The sequence below is a fragment of the Loxodonta africana genome, chromosome 25, assembly GCF_030014295.1.
Source record: "Loxodonta africana isolate mLoxAfr1 chromosome 25, mLoxAfr1.hap2, whole genome shotgun sequence".
Lineage (NCBI taxonomy): Eukaryota > Metazoa > Chordata > Mammalia > Proboscidea > Elephantidae > Loxodonta > Loxodonta africana.
The window spans coordinates 51,802,525-51,828,486 of record NC_087366.1 but is presented as its reverse complement, the minus strand read 5'-3'; the positions used below and the strand labels follow the sequence as shown (position 1 = coordinate 51,828,486).

The 25,962-nt window shown below is 43.3% G+C and overlaps 1 protein-coding gene across 4 annotated transcripts; it reads left to right on the top strand.

Annotated features, from left to right (window-relative positions):
- The first annotated feature begins 4,965 nt into the window (after positions 1-4,965).
- On the top strand, positions 4,966-24,930 carry CNIH4 (cornichon family member 4). 4 transcript variants are annotated; one of them, XM_064276839.1, is made up of 5 exons: positions 4,976-5,105; positions 8,587-8,655; positions 13,211-13,323; positions 17,776-17,916; positions 22,223-24,930. In XM_064276839.1, exons 1-5 carry the CDS (start codon positions 5,037-5,039, stop codon positions 22,248-22,250), a joined length of 420 nt encoding a protein of 139 aa, XP_064132909.1. In that variant the 5' UTR covers positions 4,976-5,036; the 3' UTR covers positions 22,251-24,930. The 4 variants fall into 4 exon arrangements, with proteins under 4 accessions (XP_064132912.1, XP_064132909.1, XP_064132910.1 ...); XM_064276842.1 differs by lacking the exon at positions 22,223-24,930 and having other exon boundaries at positions 4,966-5,105; positions 17,823-17,916; XM_064276840.1 differs by lacking the exon at positions 8,587-8,655 and having other exon boundaries at positions 4,979-5,135.
- Positions 24,931-25,962: the final 1,032 nt, after the last annotated feature.

Below are 25,962 nucleotides of genomic sequence, written 5' to 3'. Positions count from 1 at the left end.
GCATGATGTATTTCACAACAAAAACTGTAAAAGAAATTTCTAACATGAAAGCACGAGTAGAAAACTGACCTTCAGAAGAGAGAAAAAGGAAATAGAAATGCCAGTACAGAGTTTGCCATAAGAGCACTTCAGAACACCAGCAAATTCAGGAACTGGAGATATCTGTTATCACAGACAGTTGGGGTCAGAAGCCGAGCTGAAAAGGGTGGTTTGGTTACCCTTATCAGGGTACACTAAGATCTTCTCCCCTACCCTAGCAGAGGTGGGTGGTGTAAGTGCTAGGAAAATTGAACTAGAGATGTCGCAGTCTCTGGGACATCAGATGTGACAGAGAACAGAAACAAGGCACCACAATGAAAATAGGAAGAGTAAGTGAAAGTTTTCAGCATGAAACCCCAGCCCCACTTCCCCATTTGGCTCTCAGAACGCTGGCAGCCTGGTTTCTACTCTTCAGTAGAAGAGGTTGGATTCTTTTCTGGAGTAATTGAGAAGATTTACATGTGGGAGAGGCCAACCAATGTCTAGATCACCACTGACCACAATGATCAACATGCAACGAAACCCCCCAAACAACCAGGCTTGCCCACCCACAGTGAGCTCCCAATCACCTTTTTATTGCTTTTTTTTTAAAAAAACATATGAACAGACCTGTTAGGTGCCATTGAGTTTGCTCAGACTCATAGTAACACTATGTGCTACGGAATGAAACACTGCCCTGTCCTGCGCAATCCTCACAGTTGTTGCTATGTTTGAGCCCATTGTAGCAGCCATCTCATTGAGGAGCTTACTCTTTTTTGCTGACCCTCTACTTTACCAAGTATGATGTCCTTCTCCAGGCACGGGTCCATCCTAATAACATGTTGAAAGTAAATGAGACAAAGTCTTGCCATCCTTGCTTCTAAGGAGCATTTTGGCTGTACATTTACCAAGACAGATTTGTTCATTCTTCTGGTAGTTCTTGATATATTCAGTAGTCTTCTCCAACCTCATAATTCAAATGCATCAGTTCTTCCTAGTCCTTCCTTATTCATTGTCCAGCTTTTGTATGCCTATGAGGTAACTGAAAACACTGTGGCTTGAGTCAGGCGTGAACAGACTACCAAGGATCAAAGTTCATTTGTGGAAAATCTCCAACATGAAATACAGAGCAAAATAAAGAAACAGAAAAAAGGAAATTGGAGGAAGCGGAGACAAAAGACAATACACGGAGCAGAAGAATATTTTAAGCATAACAAAATTTATATACTCATAGATATGAGAGGATTCTGCATCACTGGAACAAGAAGAGAATGTTATAAGAAAACACAGGACAAAAAGGATTTCTTATTTATACTAAAAATAATAACGAATAAATTTTATTAGAAGGGTAGGAAGGGAAACTTGAAGGAATCCCGTGGAAAGTAACCAAACAAACAAAAAAATACACAGGGATGGAAATAGGAGAGAAAATGTTCTCAATCTAGGGGCTCCAATGTATAAACAAAAAGAAGTTTAGGGAAGTGAGAAGACAGAAAAGAGAAGGAAAGAATTTGGTTAAAGAAATACTGGTAAATTTACAAGAACTGAAAGGCATGAGCTTCCACGCTGAAAGAGCCCACTGAGTGCTTGGCACAACGAAGGAAAGAAGGCCCATCCCAAGGCATGTTATCATGACAGGTGATAAAGGGAAGATTCTTGATCTTCCAGGCTGAACAGGCAGGACATATACATAGGATCAAGAATTTTAGAATAGCATGGACTTCTCAACTTGTGCAATATTAGAAGCGAGGGGACAGTGAAGCAATGCTGTCAAAATTCTTCTGGAAAATAATTTTCAACTGATAATTTGATACCAGCTCAAAATATCAATCAATGTAGAGGTAGAATGAAGTTAATCTCAAATATGCTAGGTGTTGTGGATTGAATTGTGTACCCCCAAGATTTGTGTCAACTTGGCTAGGCCGTGATTCCCAGTATTGTGTGGTTGTCCGCCATTTTGCGATCTGATGTGTTGTAAATCCAAACTGGTGGCGCAGCGGTTAAGAGCTATGGTTGCTTACCAAAAAGGTAAGCAGTTTGAATCTAGAGAGCCGCTCCTTGGAAACCCTATGGGGCTGTTGTACTCTATCCTACAGGGTTGCTATGAGTCTGAATGGACTCCATGGCAAAAGTTTTCTGATGTCAATGAGGGAGGATAAGAGGCAGTTATGTTAATGAGGCAGGACTCAATTTACAGGATTAGGTTGTATCTTGAGTCAATCTCTTTTGAGATATAAAAGAGAGAACAGACCAGAGAGGAGAGGGATCTCATGCCACCAAAAAAGGAGTTTTCAGGAGCGGAAGGCTTCCCTTGGACCCGGGATGCCCGCCCTGAGAAGCTCCTAGACTAGGGGAAGATTTATCACAAGGATCTCTCCCCCAAACCAACAGAGAATGCCTTCCCCAGGAGCTGGCACCCTGAATTCGGACTTCTAGCCACCTAAACTGTGAGAGAACAAATTTCTGTTTGTTAAAGCCATCCACTTGTGGTATTTCTCTTACAGCAGCTCTAGATGACTAAGACACTAGAATATATCCTAGTATCTTTTCTCTGGTCCCTGGGTGGTACAAACAGCTAAACACTTGACTACTAGTTGAAAAGTTGACAGTTTGAACCCACCCAGAGGCACGTCCAAAAAACAGGCTTGGCAATCTGCCTTGAAAGCCCTATGGAGCAGTTCTACCCTGCACACATGGGGTCTTGCAGTGGCAAGTAACAACGACATCTTTTCTCTGGAATCTACTGAGAAGGAGCCAATGTAATTCGTACTTTTAAAATATAGTACGTATTTAAAAAAAAAATTCTTGGTCATACATACCCACTTATTGTTTTGTATGCTGATCATTTTCTTCTCCCAAATTTTGCATTCCCCATTGTTTTGATATTGCAGCCATGTTTTGAGTTTTGTAACAGAATAAGTGAGCCCTGATAGCGCAGTTGTTAAGACCTTCGGCTGCTAACCGAAAGGTAAGCAGTTCGAATGCACCAGCCACTTGGAAACCCTATGGGGCAGTTCTACTCTGTCCTATAGGGTTCCTACGAGTGGGAATCGACTTGACCACAAAGAGTTTTTTTTTTTCCTAACAGAATAAGAGACAAAGCCTATCTTAATTAGAATTGGTAATTTAATAATTATCGTTGATAAATAGCACATAAAGGATAAAACAGCAGATAAAGAATATAGGATGGCCTGTGTTTTCATTTCCAGCTCAGGGGAAATGTATGTAAGATGAGATTAATGCTTTTAATAAAATCTGGAAACTATTCTCCTGATAGCGTGGGTCGTTCATCAGACATTTATTAAACACCAACTATTTACAGGATAGAAAGTCCTGGGGATACATAAATTAACGAAGTCTGTTACCTCCCTGGTAATATAAGGGGTGGCTGGCTAGGCATGTGAGGAAAGACAGTGAATGGGATCAGTGCTCTGAAAGAGGTCTATCCAAGGTGCATTGGGAGTGTAACGATAGTGAGTGTATAAATGATCTGTCAACAGAATGCCTAGCTTTCATGTCTGAACCCTTTATGAACCTATGCTGTATCATGCAAATTCAGTGGGTTTTGCCTTTATACTAATTCCACTATTCAGCCTCTTCTCCCCTAGGTGGTCTCCCTGCTGATAATTGTGTCCTCCTTTCATATTTTTTTTTCATATATTCAATGCACCAAAAATCCAGAAGAATATTTAAAAAATGTAAATCAGATCAAGGCACTTCCATACTTAAAACTCTCCAGTGGCTTCTCACCATTTTAGAATACATTTCCTTATGAGCACACTGTAAGGCCCATGTGATGTTGCCATGCCCACCTCAGGCCTTCTCTTAAAACTCACCCTTATTCATTGTGTTTTAGTTACGTTGACCTTTTTCGTTTTCCTTAAACAGGTCAAACTTGGACTTGCAATAGGGCCTTTGCAATCACTGTTCCTGCTGACAGGAGTGCTTTGCCTTCATATAGGTATTGTTCAGATTTCACCTTAAATGAAAGCATGGCCTTCTCTGATCAATCGAGGAAATGTTTCCCCATACTCTCCAAAGTGCTCACAACTGCCTGACATTATAGGTTTGCTTATCTGTTGTCCATCTCCCTGTAATGTAAACTACAGGAATGTAAAAACTTTTTTCCTCTTGTTCGCTCTGTATCCCTAAGTCTAGAACAGTACGTGGTGAACACAAGCTGCTAAAAAAAATTGGTTGAATGAATGAATGGCTTTGATATAATTTCCTCATAGCTGTTATCATCCTTTGAAATTACCTTTTTCATGTATTTATCTGCTACTTTTTTGCCTGTTCCTCCCACCCAGTTCAGGAAGCAGGGATCTTGTCTGCTTTGTTTGTTTCTGTGTCTCCGGAGTCTAAAGCAGTTCTTGGCATTTAGTAGGGGTGGGGTCAGCAAATACTTGTAAAATGAATGAATGGATGAGAAGACAAAATATTGTCTTCAATGATCTTAAAACCCAGAGGGGAGAGGGACATTTCTGTAACCGAGGATAAGCAAGGGACTGTGAGAACCCTGGAGAAACTGAGATTAGGAAGTACAAATCTCAGGGGTCAGGCCAGGAGTGGTAGGTTTGTGCTTTGAGGTGAAAATCTCTTAGCACTCCCAATTGGGTCAGGGAGGCAGAGGGCGAAGGGCAGACAATAATGATAGTCTCACACACGGCAAATCCGTTCTACTGCATATCCGGCAGATTACAAGCATTCAGCAAATATCCATTAACTAATTGCTGGTCACAATTTCTGGAAAAAATTATATTTAGGGCTTCTACCTTTTTGATATGGGTTCGTACTAATAAACTACACTTCCCAGTATGCATCAGGGTTACGAGCTTCGAAATTTCAAACAATTCGACTACAACTCCCGGCAGGCCGCGCTTCGGCGGGGCGGGCTCCTCGGCCCAGCGGCCGGGACCAGGAGCTGCCAGGGGCGGGCGGGCAGGCAGGGGCGCCGCAGCCGGCCTGACGGGGGAGCGGCGGTGCCGTGGGGTGCCCGTGGGGTGCCGTGGCGGCGGAGGATGGAGGCGGTGGTGTTCGTCTTCTCCCTCCTGGATTGTTGTGCGCTCATCTTCCTCTCCGTCTACTTCGTATCCTTGCCCGAGGCGGCGGAAGCGCGCGTAGGCCCGCCGGGCGCCCGTGGCCCGGGGAGCGGGCGGGGGTGCGAGGGAGGCTGCCGGCGGCGGCGCGGGCCCCTGGGCGCCGACCCGGCCGAGGCGGGTCCCCTGGGCGCCGGCCCGGCCGAGGCGGGTCCCCTGGGCGCCGGCCCGGCCGAGGCGGGTCCCCTGGGCGCCGGCCCGGCCGACGCGGGTCCCCTGGGCGCCGGCCCGGCCGACGCGGGTCCCCTGGGCGCCGGCCCGGCCGACGCGGGTCCCCTGGGCGCCGGCCCGGCCGACGCGGGTCCCCTGGGCGCCGGCCCGGCCGACGCGGGTCCCCTGGGCGCCGACCCGGCCGAGGCGGGTCCCCTGGGCGCCGGCCCGGCCGAGGCGGGTCCCCTGGGCGCCGGCCCGGCCGAGGCGGGTCCCCTGGGCGCCGGCCCGGCCGAGGCGGGTCCCCTGGGCGCCGGCCCGGCCGACGCGGGTCCCCTGGGCGCCGGCCCGGCCGACGCGGGTCCCCTGGGCGCCGGCCCGGCCGACGCGGGTCCCCTGGGCGCCGACCCGGCCGAGGCGGCGGCGGCGCGGGCCGCGGGGACGGGTGCGGCGGGCCCGGGCGGAGGAGCCCCGCGGCTGCCCGAGTCGGCCCGGCCCTGCCCCGCCCTGCCCGGCTGCCGGCCGCCCCTCGCCGGCTCCCGGCGGCCCTGCTCCGCTTAGGCGCCCACGACGGCCCGGCGCAGCTGTCCCGGGCGAGGCCGGCTCCTGGGCTCCGTCGGCCCCGGAGAGAAGGGCGCGGCTCTCCGTGGAACCGGGCCCCGGGTCGGAGCCGGGGCTCCCGGGACGCCTGGCCACGTCCGTGGCGGTCGCTCGGGGGCGGGCGGGCGCGGGGGCGGGCGGAGGCGACTTGCCGCCTCTTGTCCTTCTCGGGGCGGCACCCCGCCGTCTTTGTTCTCGGGTGTGGGTACTGGGTGGACCTTTCACATCCAGGAGTCCAGTCCTTTAAAAAAGGGGTGAACTGCTTCCTTGGCGATACCGTTTTGTAGTGAGTTTTGAGAAGAATTTATTTAAAAAAAAAAAAATTGTTAGGGATTGTTTGGTGTCCTCTGGCAGTTGCAGACCTGGAAATTTAGTAGGTGTGCACGTGTTTTCGTTTCCAAACTGTTCAAATGACCACACGTGCCCCTTTCTGACCGAATTAAACTTTTGTATTTGCCAGAGCATGCTGGTTTTAGGTTAGTTGTTCAGGACTTTTTTTCAGCGTATTTTCATATGTCATTGTGGACTTGATTGTAGTGGAAAGGGACAGAACTTGGAAACCGGATTACCTGCTCAGTTATTTGCGATACACATTACTTCACCATTCAGCCTCAGTTATCCTTAAGATGGGAGGAAACGTTTACTTCCCAGGTATGTGTCTTTACAGTGGGAGCATGTGTTAAGCTCCTAGCACAGTGCCTACCCCATAGCAAATGTCCAGGAAGTATTGTAGCTGCAGTTTTTACTTAAGCTGGTGACTTTTAAAGAGAAGAACACTGAGTTTTGTTAGGTTCTGGGAACGGACTGAAAGGACAGCATCACTTTATTGACCCATGTCCCTTTCTAAGGAACTGGAGCTTACACTCAGAGAAATGAAATTGGATTTCTCCTTTTTCTTATTTTGCAGTTTTGCACACTAGGCCTGATAACTTGAAATAGATTTGGCTTAAGCCAGTTTAGGTATGTAGAAAAATGTTAGGTGGAATATTAGATGTAGACAGACATTAAGATACATTCAGGGTGTGTTTAGATGAGACTCAGTGTATTGCTTTACTGTATTTTAGGGTAGTTGCACTAGTTTGGTATTAGAAATAGGCGGAAAATGGTCAGTAAATTTCATGCAAGGTATAGGAGTTTTCTTGGACTTTGAACTGCGAGCAAAGCTTACAGAGGAGGAGAGGGTGGCTGTACAGACACTGGCAAGAGCGAAGGAACAGAGACAGAATGTTCATGGCATTTATGGTGACGGGGTTAATGAATAGACCATCTGGAGCACGTGGTTGATTTTGGCGGTCTTAGACAGTCTTGTTGGAAAGGCAGAATTAAAAGTAGAATTAGATCAGTTTTTGGTAAACTTGAATGTTCAGTGAAGAGCTTTCACTTTGACCCTCTAGCTAGGCAGTTGGGAGCCCTCGAAGTATTTTGGCCTAAACAAAGAGGTGTCTTAGGAAGGTGGATCTGCAGCCTGGGTTGGGAACGGAAAAGACGGGAAGATAAGCTGTTTGGGGTATAGATAGGGTCATCTGGATTTGACAGGGAGTGCTGACTGTGGGCAAGTGAAAGCAGGGATAAGGTGTGTGATGTTAAGAAGGAATGATTGATAGGACCTTGTAATGAGTGATTATGTGATATGACACAGAAAGCAGAGACGCTTTCCATATTTTGAGCCTATAAGGTTGTTGACAAAAATAAAACAGAGTGGGGGAGGAGCAGTTTTGTGGGAAGAGTGATACATTCCGTTTTAGACCTGTTGAGGTGATGATGGAGGATATCAGTATGGCAATGTTTAGCTGAGAGTACTTCCTTTTACCTTTTTTAATGGAAATTTTTAAACAAACAAAAGTAGAGAGTAGTGCAATAAACCCCATGTTTCTATCTCTCACGTCAGTGGTTTTCAACATTTTGCCATTATTTTTAATCTCTTCCCCAACTCCTGAGGGTGGTGGTGATGGGGGGGGGGGCCCGCATTTTAAAGTAAATCCCAGACTGTGTGTCATTTAATTGAAGATTTTTACTTTTCATTTTATGTCTGTCTGCGTCCCTTAAATTATTATTTTGGGGTTTATATTTTATACTAAAAGTTATTTTTGACCTGATTCCAGTTTAATGTGTTAACTGGAAAGTTTGAAAAATATTAAGGAAAAAAATCATCTGTAATCTGACTTTTGGGACATAACTGCTACCAACATGTAACTGCTCTATTTACAGTTTTGCCTCCTGTTTTCTTTATTCACATCCTAAGTCTTCAAAGACTTTATGGATATATCATAAACATACAGTCTTTCTACTATTGGGAATTCAGGCTTTTCACATTTGGACTATTTTTATAGATATTATTTTGTTTCTTATAGCCATCGTACACATTTGAATCAGATTGTTATGGATTAGACTAGAATTGAGCATAATAAAAGGATTGTTTTGTGAAAATCAGTGGTTGAGAAGAACATAAATGAGAAAATTGAGTGAACTTTAAAGAATTATTCCCAGTTGCTTTCTGAAACTTAAAAAGTTACTTAAACCCACTGCCATCGAGTCAGTTCTGACTCGTAGCGACGCCATAGGACAGAGTAGAACTGCACCGTAGAGTTTCCAAGGAGAGCCTGGCGGATTCCAACTGCCCACCTCTTGGTTAACAGCTGTAGCACTTAACCACTATGCCACCAGAATTTCCAAAAGTTACTTAGTTGTTATAAAACTAATAATTCCTTATCTTGATCCTCAGATAATTACCTTGTCTGATTTAGAATGTGATTATATTAATGCCAGATCATGTTGCTCGAAATTAAACAAGGTAAGACTTTCTGCTCATTTTCTCGTACCGAAGTCAGCTCTGCATTGTAAAGATTAGTACAGCTACCCAGTATATATATATCTATGTGATTTTAGAGTGCATGTTGTCTCTTAGTCATTGGAATGTTGGTAAAGCTACTGTGTTTTACAGTGAAATCGTACTAGGATTTCTTTACATACTAGGATTCATGACTTGGAAATTTTGTTTCTTTACTCTGCCTTGTCCCCTTGACACCATTACTCAGGCCAGGCACAGGTTCATTATGAGGGTAATTGTTTTGCCTTCTGTGTCCAGAACCCCTCCATGCTCATGGAGAAAAAGGCTCAGCCTGCCTCTTGTTGAATGAAAGCAGACCTCTGTGCGGCTCGCTGAGGAAGGGAATTAATTGGCCAATGTGTTTTAAGGCAGTTTTATCTTTAGTGTAGTCAGAACTTTATATTGACATGTGAACTCTGAACTGCAGTGATTGTCTAGATTCATGGAAACTAGTTGGTCCTGATTCACTTTATGAGATGAGCAGATGAAAGCTTTCTGGATGAAAGTTCATATAAAAATATGGTTTTTTAACTTGACCTAAAAACAGTGTCCCTGTGTCTTTTCACATCTTCAGTCTACTTAAGTTTCTCTGGCCAGTGAAAGAAATGAAGTTACACTTGGAAAGTGAAAATTTCTAGTAAACTATATTTTTCCTCATCTTTAGAAGAATGATAGAGTTTTGTTTTTGTTTTTTTTAAATAGGCAGATCGTCTGTATCGCTGTATGTTTCTTGATTACTCAGTATTTTAGGTACTTTGTGGGTTTTCTTTTATCAAACTAAAAATCTAAATACAAAGAAAGCATTACCTACCTTCTTTTATTGAGAAAGTTACTCCTTGGATTTGAAGCTAACTAGTTTTTTTAACATTACTTTTTATGAAAGTTATCTTTGCACACAGCTAAAATCAAAGGTACTACAAACCTTGTAGGGTCCCTTCCTGACCCTTTGAATTCCGAATGTAAGCACCCCTTCCCTAAACGCCCTATCTCCTATCTTTTCTTTTTTGGCTAAATTTATATTCAGTGTTTACATCATTATGATGTAGTATTATAATAGCAAATGTTTTATTGCTAAGCTTCATAGTAGGCAGTGATCGTATTTCTTTTTTTTTTGATAGCTTTCTTTCCTAGTGTTGATGATTGCCATGTTTCTTTATTTTCTTAGTTTCCTATTTACCTGTTTCTAAGTCTTTTCTTCAAATACATTTGTAAAGCTCTTCAGTTACTCTTTAGTACGTGGTCAAACATAAAATAATCCATCAGTTCACTTTTTCCCTGGGCGACATTTCTCCTAGAGACTTCTACCCTCTTGCTTTGTGCTCTGTACGGTCTGCTCTCAGGGCTTGTGTCACGGCTTTGGTCCTGGGACTCTTGTTCTGGATCTCCTGATTCTTGGATCTCGTATTTTCCTTTTTTTCTTGGCTTACTACCTCATTTTGCTGAAGTAACTTCTTCAGCTAGGGTACTTGGGAATTAAATTTTGAGGCCTTGCATGTCTAAAGATGTCTTACCCTTACCCTCGATTGGTAGTTCGTTGGAGTACAGAATTCTGGGTTGGAAGGATTTTTCTTTCAGAATTTCAAAGACATTGCTCAGCTGTCTTCTGACTTCGGTGTATTCAAGCTGGGAAGCCTGATGCCATTTTGATTTCTTACCCTTTTTGTATATATATTTTTTGTCTGCTCTATGAAAGCGTCAGAATCTTTTCTTTATCCTTGGAATTTTACAGTGGTATACCTTTGTGTACTTTTATTTAGGCCTTTTTCATTTACTGTTTGGGACATCTGATACACTTTTTCAATCTGGGAAATTTGTGTTCTTTTTTTTTTTGTTCTGATAAAAGAATTCTGTTTTCTCTCCTCCCTTTCAACAACTCAACATTAGCTAAATAATTGATCTGCTGGATTGACCTGCCAATTCTTTTTTCTTATTTTCATTCGTTTGGTTTTATTTTCTATCGTGATTGTTTTAAGATTTTTTTCAGCTTTATCTTCTGTATGTTCTAGTAAATATTTATGCTGTACCTTAAATTCCTCAGGACTTTTGCTCGCTTGGTCCGTGTTTGAGTCTCTTCTTTCTTAGCTCTCTGAGTTTTTTTGACTTTTTGCTGCTTACTGCATTATCTCTATTTCCCCTAAGTTCCTTTCTTTTTCCCCCTCTTTTCTTTCATGTTGGATGGAGGCTTTCCTCAAGTGTCTGATGCATGGCTGTCTATTCATACATAAGGGTGAAGCACTAAAATGCTTATTGGAAGCTCTGTGTGGGTGGGTTGGGCCTATTGACGGACTTCATTTTACCAAGACTTTTGTTGGGGTACCTGAAATGGTAGGGTTTTTTGGTAGATGTTTTCTCTTGGACCATTAGATTACTCCAGCAAAGAATCCTCTAAGCCTCACCTGGGAGATACAAACCTAGTGCTCTCATTCTAGGAACAAGTTAGGGGAAGGGTGCATAATTAAGGAGAGAAGAGATTGAAAACAGGATTTGGTTAAAAGTCAGTAAACTAAGCCTAGTAAAGTTAGATATTGCTCCCTGAAACTTTTGTTTCAAGTGTGTGTCTGTGTAAAACAGTAAGAAATGAAAAGCTTGAAAGCTGCTGTGGGGCTCTGACAGCCTGGGGAGTAACGCAGTAACATTGCTGTTGGCGTGGACTGACATTTATTGAGTGCCTGTAGTGCTTAAATATGTTATTTCATCTAAAACTGTAACTTCATGCGTTAGGTATTACTATTATCTCCACATTTTAGATGAGAAAACTGTGGCTTAGAGAGAATAGGTAACTCTTACCAAGACTGGAGAGTTAATAAAATCATAGCATGGATTTCATTCCAGGTTTGGTAGCTTGCACGTACCACTTATAAGCATTGTGCCCAATTCGTTACGCTTTTTAAAATGCGTATTACAATTGATTACAAATTAGGTTTAAGGCCCAGAAAAGTCTTTACTTCTTTGTTTACAAAAAAAGTATATCTAAATGCAAGAGCCCTGGGGTCAGTCTGCCTGGGTTTACAATATATTGCTTTGCCAGCTGCTAAGTAGCTGTGTGACCGGGGACAAGTTACTTAACCTCTCTGAGTTCATTTCCTCATATTTGAAAGTGGGGAGTGCCAGTTTCTGGTTCAATGAAGATAAGCTGTTAGCTTCCATTAAAAAAAAATCTGCACCCCTACTCCTCACTTACTATCTCATTCTCCGGCATTTCACATTTACGACAGTAGTAAAAAAAATCTACTATTGGGCTGTTTTGTTCATTAAGGACGTGTGTGCCGTAACCAATGCTGAGACAGTGCACAGGCTCAGCAATAGCGTATCCCAGGCAGAGGACAGGTTGGCACAGCCCTTCTGGGCAGAGAGAGCCCTGTGGGGGGTGGGGGGTGGGGCAGGCCTCCACTATTTCCGTGTGGCTCACTGGGGGATAGAGCACGGCAAGATTATGTCCAGGAGGCACTCACGCCTTGTGTACCACCAGGCCCGGGCTGACAAAGGTGAGGGCCCCACCTGCGCTCAAGGCTGCCTTCTTCCAGCTGGGGGTGGCACTGCCCTTGCCGGCCTCCATGTCCCTCTCAGAATGCTTGCTTGTCCTGCTTGTCTGGGGCGAAGCTGCGTTGTGCAGTTTGGGTGACTGGCTGAAGGTGTGCAGGACACTGTGGGGTGTTGAGGCAGGGCCCCAGGACAGCTGATTGGGGGCCTGTAGCTGGGCCTTGTCGGTCCAGTTGTGGGCCTTTCCCTAGCGGAATGCCGCCTTATACTGGGGCCTAATGATCTGCTTGATTGTGGGGTGTGGCGACGTGCTGGGCTCTGCCTTTTAACTTCATTTTTGTGTAACACCGATTTTCACGTGTAACGACCTGGTCTTTGGAACCTAACCATGTCGATAAGTGAGGAGTGGGTGTACTTGTTAGGAGAACCCTGCCACAATAGTTGTCGATGGGTGAGGAGAGAAAATTACACAGTAAACCAGGGGAGCATAGATAAGAGCATGGGGTGCTACAAAGTCAGTGGGTTAGGATTCTGGCATCCTGGTTCATTATCATATTTGGTCAACTTTGCGCTATCACTGTAAGCTTAAAGCTCTCCCCCAGCCCCATTTTTCTTTTCTGAGTGTGAAATGATTTTCCTCTTAAGGGTTCTAGAGATTGGAAGAGGTTTAAGGTTGATACTCTGACTTGAAGGGCAGCAGATATGTGGATATCCGCCAACCTAGATTAGAAAAAGAGGAGAAAGTAAATAATACTGTCATTTTTTTTTTTTTTTTTTTGGTTTCACTAGTTGTCATTCAAAACCTACTTAGTAACTCTTGGGATAAAATGTAATTGACATTTAAGTGCTTTATTTTCAAGATGTGCCTTGATGTATTTGCACGGGGTAACAGTATGCAAATCTGGGCCATCTGACTCTAAAGATAACCTTGAAATAGTAGCTTGTAAGGGCTCTTTATATCCACTGTTTTAGCTTCAGATAATGTACAGTCAGGAAGGACACAGCAGGAGAGCTGTAACGTTCTGTTCTTCTCTTGCAGTGGGTGATTCCAGAATTGGTCGGCCATACTGTGGTCACTGTCTTAATGCTCATCTCATTGCACTGGTTCATCTTCCTTCTCAACTTGCCTGTTGCCACTTGGAATATCTATCGGTGAGTATAGTTGTTTATCTAGGAGTCCCGCTGCCACGGTGGTTAAATGCTCGGCCGCTAACCGAAAGGTTGGCAGTCTGACCCCACCAGCAGCTCTGCGGGAGAAAGATGTGGCAGTTAGCTCCCATAAAGATTGCAGCTTATGGGGCAGCCCTGTGGAGCAGTTCTGTTCTGCCCTACAGGGTCACTATGAGTTGGAATCAACTCAATGGCAGCGGGTTATAGTTGTTTATTATTTTATGTCGGGGCAGGTTTGTGTGTCTTTTTTTTTAAACAACACTTTCCACTAACATAAGTGCCAGTAGTAAAGTAAATGATTAAATCAGCATATACATTTGTTCACTTTGGTGTATAGGCCAAGTGGCAGTTTGCATGGCACAGTCTTATAGTAAAAACATGAATTTGCATTTGTAAATTTAAAAAACATGTAATGTTTACTTGTAATGTTGAAAACTCAGGAAATGCTTTTTCATTCAGTTTTGAATATCTTTTTCTTTTAAGGATAGTCAAAAGCCTGAGAATGTGATATAAGGCCCTTATTATCTGTATGCAGTGTTTTAGCTACAGTGTGCTTGGGTCGCTCCAAAGCACATGATATTTAAAAGCCTGAAAATTAGGTAATTATCAAATTTTGACTTAACAAACTTAGGAAGTTTATTCAAATGTAGCTCAGTGGAAGCGCTAATTGGAAATAGTTGCATAGTTGGGCTGTTACACATAGCATGTTTTCTTGTAAAGAGCTGTGGGGTAGCTGTCTGACAAAGCCAGAATTACCTCTTATGGTAGTGGTTTACTGCTTTACTAAATTTTTAGGTTTTATTTTAATTTTTTTTGTATCTAGATTTTTTGGGGGGTAAAATCATTCATTGACTGGTTTTTTTTTTTGCTCTTTTAATATACAATTTTTTTAAAAAAAAGATTGTTTTTGTTGTTGTTGTTGAGGCTATACATAGCAGAACATATACCAGTTCAACAACTTCTACGATCATTGACTGATTTTTAAATGTGATTTTTAAAAGTACAGTTAGACTGAAAAAACCAACCAAACCTGTAGATGCTGACTCATAACGACCCTCTAGTACAGAGTAGAACTGCCCCATAGGGTTTCCAAGGAGCAGCTGGTGGATTTGAATGGCCAACCTTTTGGTTAGCAGCCAAGCTCTTAACCAATCTGCCACCAGGGCTCCCGCAGTTAGACTAAAAGGGCATAGAGAAGAATGAAGGAAGGGTGGAGAGGATAGGAGGCACACGAAGAGATCCTGAAAGTCGGAATGAGGAAGGAGGGGTGGGAGAGGAGGAGGCGCACGAAGAGATCCTATGAGGAAGTGAGTGGATCTGGAGGAATGTTTTTATAAAGATCATGAAACCGAGCATCAACTAGGGAAAATTTTTTTAATTTCTTCTACGTGATAAAGAATGAGAATTCCAGAACACTAAATTGTGCTCATGTGGAACCTGTACATGGCTCAAGAGGCAGTGGTTTGAATAGAATGAGGGGATACTGTGTGGATTCAAATTGGAAAAGGTGTGCAGCAGGGTTGTACTTTTTCACTTACTCAATCTGTATGCTCAACAAATAATCCATGAAGCTGGATTATATGAAGAAAAATGTGGCATCAGGATTAGAGGAAGACTCATTATTAACAACCTGTGAAATGTAGATGACACAACCTTGCTTGCCAAAAATAAAGAAAAGTTGAAGCACTTATTGATGAAGATCAAAACTACAGCTTTCAATATGGATTACACCTGAACAGGAAGAAAACAAAAATCCTCACAAATAGACTGATAAACAACATCATGATGAATGGAGAAAAAAATTAAAGTTGTTAACACTTTCATTCTACCTGGGTTAATAATGTCCATGGAATCAGCAGTCAAGAAATGAAATGACATTATCGCATTGGGCAAATCTGCCGCAAAAGACCTCTTCAGGGTTCTAAAAAGCAAAAATATCACTTTGATGACACAGGTGCGGCTAACCTAAGGAGTGGTCTTTCAGTTTCCTCGTATGTATGCGAAAGCTGGACAATGAAGTAGGAAGACAGAATTGATGCATTTGAATTGTCCCTGGGTGGTGCAAATGGTCATGCGTTGAGGTGCCTCAGAAGAAGGGCGTGGCAGTCTGCTTCCGAAAGGTCACAGCCTTGAAAACCTTATGGAACTCGGCTCTGCTCTACACCCTTGGGGTCGCCTCTGCAGCAGTGGCTTTTTGGTTTAGTGGGTGTGAAGCAGTATGTCATTGTGGCTTCAATTTGTATTTCCCTGATGACCAGTGATGTTAAGCATGTGCTTACTAGCCATTTATGTGTCGCCTTTATATGTTTTTGAGCAGCTAATATGAAATAAATTATGCTTTGGGAAGCTTTTTCTGAAAGCATTGCATAGTATTGAATGGATGGAGAAGAGCCAGGAGGTGGGGAAACCAGTTAGGAGACTGGGGTGAGGTAATACCGTGTTGAAACAGGGTTGCGATGGTGGGAATGAAAAAGAGACAGCTATTTCAGTGATGATAGGAAGAAAGAATGGACGAGAGTTTGATGAATTGGCTATGAAGGATGAGAGAAATCAGAAGTTCTGAAGAGGAAGTTTTTATGGGCCACCAAGACAACGGGGGAGGGGGGGTCACTCCTGTCAGATACCCCAGGAGTCAGAGAGCAGTAAGCCTCTGTGAGACTGTTTGAAATGAGATGTCACCTGGATATTCAAATGGAAATACTCTCGATTCAGCTATAAATGAGCAACTAAGATTTAGATGAAAAGTTAAGTTTTGTGACTTGTGGAACTCAGGCAATTGCGTTTCACAGAAGTGATAATTGAGAAACCAAGTGTATGGCGGGGCGGGGGAGGCGCAGTGCCAGGATTGGACTAGAAACTTGGGAATGAGAGTCTGAGAGCAGGCAGAGGGCCAGGTTAGAACTTGTCTGCTGCACAGTCGGCAGGACCTGTCACGCAAATGGCACAGGATGGGGATTGACGCCCACACACTTAAACTCATCCGTCCTCTTGGAGGAAGCCAGCTTCCATATTGGTAAAAGCAATTGTTTTGGGAAGGAGAAGACTGTCACGTGTCTCCTGTACCACAATGATACTGAGTAGATGGGTGAGAATGTTATGTTTTCTGAAGAGCACAAAAGACTCCATAGTATGTTCAAAATACTGTCTTTAAGATTGTTAAAAAAAAGTTTGAGTCTGTTCTGAGTTGGTAGGAAACTGAGTTGAATAGGTCTGGATTTGCAGTTAGGCTCATATTTGCAGTGCCCATGAGTCTCCGCATTGATTTCGAACCTCATTCTATTCCTGCAGTTGTGGTCATACCTCCACGACTATAAAATCTCCTATTTCTTAGGTGCTCTAATTACTTGATAATATTTTGCACTTAATCTGTATTTTTCTAAGAGCTGCATAAAGTAAGACTTTGCTCTCTGAGTGTCTTCTTACCTGAGGTGGAGTTTTACCGCTGTAGCATCTACTCTAGCTACCTCCTGTTCTGCCTTCTCTGAGTTGCTATTTATAACCATGCAGATTAAGACATTATCCGCTGATCAGCAGGAGCACCAGACAGGACAGTTCTGTTTGAACAGACAATCTCTCCTTTTTTATTTTTGTCTGTGAGATGGGAATAATGATGTGTGACACTGCCCTCCTTGTAAGGATGTTGTGAAGGTGAAGGAGAGAAATCACATTAATATAGAACTTTTTTTAGGTAAAAAAGTTTCTAGAAACTTGATAAAGTTGGTTCAGTTTTGGAGGCTCCTTTCGCCTGTATCCAATGGAAAGGGGCTATAGGTATGAACTGTTAAGTAGTTTTCCTGCAGAGGATAGGAAAAAGCAACTTAATGCATAAAATATCCTTCTCGAGAGCGCTGTTCTGTTTGTTTGAGAGAGCAGAAAATTATGCCGAAAATTAACAGTATTGTATCTTCCAAAAGAAAACTAAGTGGAGGCCTGTGACATCACCACATTGCTGTCCGTAATTGGTCTGGATTTAAGACTGCTATGATTGCTTTGGAAACCCTGCTGGCATAGTAGTTAAGTGTTATGGCTGCTAACCAAATGGTCGGCAGTTCGAATCCACCAGGTGCTCCTTGGAAACCCTATGGGGCAGTTCTACTCTGTCTTATAGGGCCGTTATGAGTCAGAATTGACTCGACAGCAGTGGGTTTTTTGGTTTATGATTGCTTTGGAAACCCTGGTGGCATAGTGGTTAAGTGCTGTGGCTGCTAACCAAACAGTGAGCAGTTCAAATCCACCAGGTACTCCTTGGAAACTCTTATGGGGCAGTTCTACTCTGTCCTGTAGGGTCGCTATGAGTCAGAATCGACTAGACAGCAACGGGTTTGGTTTTTTTTGGTGTGATTGCTTTATTTCTAAAGGTTATCATTGTTTGTTTATTTCTGAATATTTATGGTGATTTGATTTTCATTCTGTTTGTATCCTTTAATTTCCCAGGTTCATTATGGTGCCAAGTGGTAACATGGGAGTGTTTGATCCAACAGAAATACACAATCGAGGGCAGCTGAAGTCACACATGAAAGAAGCCATGATCAAGCTTGGTTTTCACTTGCTCTGCTTCTTCATGTATCTTTATAGGTGAGTTTAAAATCCTCATGGCATTTTCCTGGATGCTGTGTATGCTTTTGATGGATGACTGTACTGTACTATAGGATTATATTAGTGTACTGTAGGATTTTGTCTTGGTGGTGCAGTGGTTAAGAGTTCGGCTGCTAACCAAAAGGTCAGCAGTTCAAACCCACCAGCTGCTGTTTGCAAACCCTATGGGGCAGTTCTACTCTGTCCTGTAGGGTCACTGTGATTAGAATCGACTTGATGGCAATGGGTCTGGTATAGGATTTTGCACTGACTTTGCAGGGCTTTGGGGGATTATGTGAATTTCTTGTGGCTGTGTAGATTTTTCATGTGTGTCATTGAATCTGCGTTCTGTCTGACCTACAGTAGAGTTACTCAGCAGTATTTTTGTTATTTCTTAGCTGTCGAGGCTGTCAACGTTCTTAAGACTGTCTTTGCTATTCCTTTCCTGCTCTAGTATCCAGCTGTGAGGTTTCACTGCCTGTTATAAGCATTAGTATGTGTTCCCCAAAGATCTTCCCACTCAGGGTCTCCAGGGTATCGGACCACTGGCCAATGCTCTCCACAACTTACAGCCAAGTTGGGCTGGTCTTTCTTGGCAGTAGGAAGTTTGGGGATGATCCCAGTTCCCCAGCATGCTGAGTGGTCTACCGAAACCTGTTGCTGTCGAGTCAGTTCCGCCTCGCAACGATCCTGTATTGTGTCAGGCTTCAGTTCTAATAGACGGAAAGTAAAGGTTACTTTGAGGGATTGGTTCTCCGGCACAGGAAGCCGTATGCAGTCCCGTTTGAGACTTAAATTTACTCCTTTATGTTTTAGAGATGAATGTGCCACCTTTTCCCTTACCCATCTTTGACCCATAGAGTAGAGCAAAGAAGGAAAAAAAAATTGTCACGTGTAGGTGATTTGATAAGGAGCCCTAGTGGCTCAGTGGTTAAGCGCTCAGCTGCTACCCAAGAGGTCAGTGGTTCGAACCCACCAGCTGCTCTGTGGGAGAAAGATAGGGCAGCCTTATTCGATAAAGATTGCAGCCTTGGGAACTCGGGGGGCAGTTCTGCTCTGTCCTGTGTGGTCACCGTGAATCAGAATCGACTCAGTGGCAAAGGGTTTGGTTTGGGTTAGGGTGGTTTAAGCCTTTAAAAGGCTAGATGCCAGGCTTAACCTTTGTATCAGAGCTTAAATAAATCATTTCTGTTTTCTCCCCTAGGTAAATTTTCTCCCCCTCCCCCGCCCCAGGCCTAAGGACTATTAGGAAAAGTTTGTATTGGACTAAACTTCTACTACTCAGAAGATCCCTAGTGATTAGAAACTGTCTAGAGATAGCAGTTTTAAAAAACTACTGTTTTGTCTGAAATAGCTTAGAAGTCAGAGCTGTTTTACCCTGCCTGACAAAGCAGGCTTTCGGAAATCCTTTCACTGTACTCATTCCACCCACAGCATAGATTTCAATCTAGTAGATTGGAATTAGCGTTTTGATGGTTTCCTTTTCATCATTCATCTTACTTGCTTTTCTGTTTTTTAAAAGCTAGGACAGAAAAAGCACATTGGTGTCAGTTTCTGGTTCTCACACCCTACCTCAGGGCTGATGTGCTTGCTGTTTAATACAAGTATTAAAGAAAAAGAATAAAGAGCAAAAAACTTAATATTAAGAATGTGATAACACACTTATTCTCATTTTTATTATTTTTTTTTTAGGTCTTAAACTGTGTAAATGTCTTTTTACCATCCTATACGTTCCCTTATGCTTGCCTCTTTCTGAAGACAAAAAGCAAGCTGCGTGAGCGCAGCTCCAGGTTATCTTCTTCATTCCCCCATCCCTCTAGGTTCTCCTTTCCTGGAGAGTAAACTAGGGCGGCACTCCCTGGGTCCTGATGACGTGAATTGTCTTGGGGTGTGCTGAGGGCACATCTGATGGAGTCACACTTTGGGGAGTAAATGTAGGATTGGGGAGCAGTGTCTTGTTTGGTAAACCTGAAGTCTTAGAGTTTAAAAATGCACCAGAGTTTCTTAGCTGTCAGTTGTTGAATTTAAAGCAGTGGGGAAGATGGGCTGAAGACTGGGTATTGGAGAAGTCAGGGAGCAGTTTGAGGGCAAGTTCAAGGTGTGGTTCTTTACAACTGAATCAAAGGGAGGCAACTCCTGTGACTGGCGTGCCTGAGTGGCTGCATCCGTCATTTCTCCTTCCCTTTCCTGGGTCTTCCTTCCCCCTTTCCTTCTTGGCTTGTCATTGACAGCCACAATGCCAGTACCCTACCCCTGGGTGTCACCTGTAGCTCAGGGCATCGAGATGAAAGAGTTGTTTCAGAAGATGTCCTTGTAACCCTTTTCCCAAGTCTTCAGCTTTTTAATGTAGACATGGAATCTGCTCCTCTGCGTATCACCCACCACACCTTGTGTGGTGCCTTGCACATAAGCAGACATTGAGCATTTGCTAAATAGAATTAAAAGGAAAAAAATGCTCATCTTTAGAGAATGGTAGAATCTGTGCCTTTGGTATTTTGGGTGGTAGCTTAGTGGAATCTGGGCTCTACCACTGACTCACTGGTGACCTTGGGCGAGTTTCTTAACCTCTCTGTGCCTTGGTTTCTTCATCTGAAAGTGGAAAACTAATAGTTTGTACATCATCAGATTGTGAATGAGATAAGACACATAAAGCACTTAGATTTGTGCTGGCCTCTAGTGAGCTCTCAAAAATCCTTAAAAAATACTAGCTACCACTTTTAACCTGTGCTGTGTACGGCGTACATGTAGTATTGGTTAAATTTGGACAACTAATCATTTATACCATTAGTAATGTAGGACTTTCCATGTATTTAGTCATGTCATCTCAGTGGAGCAAGGCTGATCCCAGTATTTAAAAGGAAACGGTGGTTTTGTTATGCCATGTTTTGTGGCAGTTTTAATAGAGCATTTATTGAGTGCTGTGTATCAGTGTGTAAGGCATTGCCAGTGACACAAAGGAGCAGCACAAAATTCCAACAGTAAAAGCTTGTAGCTCGGTGATTGCAGTAGCTGGGGTGGCACACTGGACTGGACGTGATGATGGGATGAATGCATGAATGCGAATCCTGCCCTCTTCTCAGAGGAGCTCATGGTCCAGTGGAAGAGACCAGCATGTAAAGCAAAGCATGCAGGAGGCTGATGAGCTGTGGGAAGAGAGCGTGCAGCTGCCCTGGGCTGCGAGGTCGGCTTCCCAGAGGAGATGCCTCAGAGCCAAATCATGAAACCTGAGTAGGAATTTACTGGATTATGAGGGTGGGATGGCGAGGAGGATTCCAGGCATAAAGACAACATGTACAAAGATCTGGCCAAATTATTAAAGCTGTTTTTTTGCGATAGCTTATTTTTCTAAACTTTAGCCCAATGCCCAACACTGGTTTTAGGTTATAACCCTGTCCCCAACCCCCTCTAGTTACCATATTTTTACGCAACTAACGCACACATTACACATTTTGCCCACTGCATCAAACACCCACTGTGCATTATTTTCGTAAGCATGCTGTGCCAATTTTTTAAAAAACATGTTGCTGACTTCAATTTCTATTTCTGATCACATGGTAACATAAGTAGGTATTATTAAATGAATAAAAACAAAGGCATAGTGTTGATTATTTTCCGATTATTGGGGACTACCAAACTTGATCCATGACTTCTTAATCATGGCTTGTACCTTTATTATACAGCTATGATCTAAATTAACATTTTCAGACTATTTTTATACACATAAGCAAGAGATTGGAAACTCTGGTGGCATAGTGGTTAAGAGCTACGGCTGCTGACCAAAAGGTTGGCAGTTCGAGTCCACCAGATGCTCCTTGGAAGCCCTGTGGGGCAGTTCCCCTCTGTCCTATAGGGTTCCTGAGTCAGAATTGACTCAGTGGCAACGGGTTGTTGTTGTAAGGAAGAGATTAAGGAAAATGAACAGCATGCGATTTACCTGTTATATGGGAGGACGGGTGAATGAGGCTGAAATTCACGTCTGGAAATGTCACAAGACGTGTGTGGTGTCTGCATGGGCAGCCTGTACCAGAGTGGTTTTACGTAATCACATCCTGCGTGTTATATGTGTGTGGGTGTGTTATTTGTGAAAAATATGGTACTCTTTTTTTTTTTTTTTTTTCTTTAGTGAAGATATTTTTCATGGCATCGAGAGGCCCCGATAGAGGTGTTCTTTCCTTTAGGTACAAATGATTGTCTCTTATTCATATTAGTGTTCCTTGCTGAGCCTTAGGGATACAAGTCTGGACAGACCAGACTGTAGAGACTTTCGTAAGAGAACGTTAGTAACGTTAATTTCTTCCCTCCACAGTATGATTTTAGCTTTGATAAATGACTGAAGTTGGAGCAGCCGCGGTTGAAGCTCGCCTACACTACAGTGCACAGCTGAGGAGCCAGACTACTTCAATCACCCTTAGAACCATGACCATAGCAGTATATTTTTCCTCTTTGAACAAAAAACTATTTTTGCTGTATTTTTACCATATAAAGTATTTAAAAAATATGAATTGAGTTGTCGTAGATTTCTGGTTCTCAACTTTAGCCAGACCCCATCACGTGAAGGTGACTTTTCATCATCTATATGTTGAAGATGGTTTTTTGTACGTAGGAACAGGACTGCCATTCCAGCTCTGCATGCCAAAGAAATAAAGGACGCACGGTAAAGAAAAAGCTGGATGAGCAAAGCTGCTCTTTAGGTCTACCGAAAAGGCCAGCACTATTAATCTGGACAAAGGAAAACAAAGTTCCTTGCCCTTTTTGCCTATATTGTGGCAGCTTCGTATGCTTAATGTGGTTTAAAGATGTATGGAACTATCAGCTAAAAGTCTTTTCACAAGGATGTTAATGGAAAAATGACATTTCCAAATATATATTTGTTTGCAGAATCTGTGAAACCTTATAAGCCATTTGCCCAGGTACGATGTAATTCCTGCTTATAGAAAGGAAAAATAAATCAGAAAAGCAAAATTTTATCAAGAGCTTTTGTTTAAAAGCCACTGTCTCCACAATCTCCCTCAAACTCTAACCCTCCCAGTGGCTCGTCAGGTCTTGTTTTCTTCGTATTGCAGTTGTTCCAAGTAGTAGTTGATCTCTCAGATATATTTTTAATGGATTTGGAGGGTGATTTGGTAGAAGATACCCATCAGATTAGAAATGGGGGATCGTGAATTCTCTGTCAGTAGATTTGAGCCTCTTAGCGCTCTGCTTTGACACAGATGACTTTGTGGATTGGAAGACCCCTTATAAGCCACCTCATGGGTATAGCAATACCCAACCAAACTCGATTCCTTGGAGCTGTATCTGTAGACTCTTGTTGTTGATGAAAGCAGTTAGCCTCTTCAGCTCTGTTCGCCAACTCTCTCCTGGGGTAAGGTGAACTTGGCATTTTATCCTCAGTTGTAGTTTGTGCTTTAACGTTGCTATCTTAAGTACTGGCATTTAGGCAAAACGTGACTGTCTTACGGCAGCACCCAAAGGGATTCTTTACTCTGGTGAGACGGATTTGGGCAGCTAAACAAGGTGTGTGGTCACCAAAAGATCAATGAGTGTCTTTCAGCCCTAGACTAAGTCTAACCTTGGCAGACTCAAGGGAGCCACTAAAGCTAAACTCCCTAGATAGATAGATAGACCCGTATTTCAAGATGAAAGTAGTGCCCTGGAGATAGGTGCAACAGTGACATGGTAGGCAGGCAGACTTGGTTCTGTAGGCCTCTTTGGGTTCTCTGAAATTTCCCCTTATGATAACCTTGTATTCCTGCTAGGCAAAGGGCCAAGCAGCTGTAAGAGCATTACTTTGCTTGCATCTCTTCCTTACTGTTTCCCTGGGAGGTACCTTCCTGTTTAAAAATCAGGTCCTTCGTTCTGCCTCCCCCCTGATCTGCAGTGCCTCTTCATGTTCTGCCCAAGCTTTTAAAGTGTTGAAGCCGCTGGAGAACTTAAATCCTTAGAACTGAGAGACACACAAGCTACTTAAAGAAGCCCAAAGGTGGTGGAGGACTTTTGACCAAAATATTTAATCTTCTCATGCAAGTATTCTTAATAACCAAAATAGAAACGCGTGTCGTTGAGAGGGCCTCTGTCAGGCATAAGTTGCTGAGGCCAAGCTGGTCAGAAAGGTGCCTTGTTTATAATGAAGTGTAAGACGCTATTCTTATACATTAACTGTAGTTAAAAACAAGCAATCCTATTGCTTGTATATATCAAAGTCAGGAAAGGAGGTAGTTGGTTTTCATTTCTATTTAGAGGTTCTTGTACAAATGATGTCAGGAGAAAAAGTAAGCATTGACTTAAAAAGCTATGCTTCAGATGCTAAAGGTTAATTTCCTGTGCTTTTCCGAGATTGGAGAGCTGCAGAGGACCTTGGAGGTCTTGGTCTAACGTCTTTATCTTAGAGAACCGAGGCCGGAAGAGAGGGCCTGAGGTCTCTTCACTAGGAGCCTGCGGGCTTCTGGTGGGGAGTCCGGTGCTTTCTCCCTTAGCACTTTTTTTAAGGGTGATGTTCCTTGTCTTTCTGTAAAAGCAGCACCCAGGGCCCAGGAGGTGCAGACTCCCACGGGGTGCTCCTGTGTGCATGCTTTTCTGTCTTGTGTGTTGTCATTTTCCTGGCCCTTGTCCCTCCATCCTTTCAGTGGTAGGGGGTGCCCTTGTTGGTCACTGGGATCTCAGCTGAGAGAGCTGAGGAACAAGATGCAGCCCAGTTCATCACAGCCTAGCAGGTTCCCTCAGCCGCCTTTCATGCCACACCGATGACAATGGAATAAGAGTCTAAACCTGCTTCCTCTGACCTGCTCTCACTTTGAAGTTGAGTGCTGAGAAAGCTTCCCGTAATACTTTATCTCCTGTGGCAGCTGCCACTTCTGTCTGGTATTATAGGTATCTGTATTCGTTTATCTTCCCTACTAGATTGTACGCTCCTGGAGGGCAGAGGCCACTCTTACTTGTATTTGTACTTTCCTGCTGTTCCTGGCACCTAGCACAGTGCCTTGCACATGGAAACAATAAACGACTGTGGAATGACCAGTCAATCTGATTGTGTTGTTCTATTGCTCTTTCAGCAAGAAGTCTAGCTGATGTCCTCTAAGTCGGAGAATTTGAAGAAGCAATGGAGCAACATAATCAAAGCCCACCATCTTTGTTTTCAAGGCAGTCACATGAAGTACCCTAAGACCACTAGGCAGGAAACGGTTTGATCCACTGGAAACTTGTGAAATCAGCTTTGCTTACGAGTAATATTTATCAGTAGTGGTGGTGAAAAATGTCATGTGCTAGGTGTAGTTAGTTGTCCCAAAATCTAACCTTGTTCTAATACATAGAAATAGGCAACAGGGTAGAGAAGGTAAGTATGATATTCTGTGCTTATTATCTAGATCTCAGACATCAGAGCTTATGTACTTTAAGCCAAATACACTATTTTGCTGTGTCCTATAACAAAGATTGAAATATTCTTGGTATAGTGGGACTTCAGTTAACAAGGCTATTCCAAAGAATGGGCTATTCTGGTTTTCTGAGGGTTTGCCAATAAAGCCTTTTGGTTTTAAGCCATAGTTTTGTGAAAATTCTAAAAGGTGGTAGCCAGTTTTTTGCTTTCAAATGAATATAAACCATCTAATGACTGAGAATCCCTTAGGGATATCATTCTGAACTGCAGTGATCACAGTAACTGCGGTCGGGACCGTAGACGTTAAAGCAAGCTTAAAGCAAGCGTTCACTGACCTAACTGGGTGGGCAGCCAAGTTGCTCTTTAGAATAAATTCCTTGGTAAAAGTGGCTCTGTTGTCAATTGCTTCCTTCTGAAGCTGGGTGGGAGGGGTGGGTGAGTGGGAGGAGCGAGTGGGTGGGTGGTCAGAATTGGCTAGCTGAGAGCTGAGGTTTGCCCGTGGCTTCCTCTGCTGTGTGTCTGGTTCGCTACATTCGTTACCAGGCAGCCTTGTTTTCATCTATACCATCAGTTCCCATTAAACATTAGAACCTAGTCAAAAGGTCAGTTTAACACAAACTTAAATTCCTCTTCTCCAGTGGAGCACCTTGTGTCACTGGTACTGAAAGGGCATA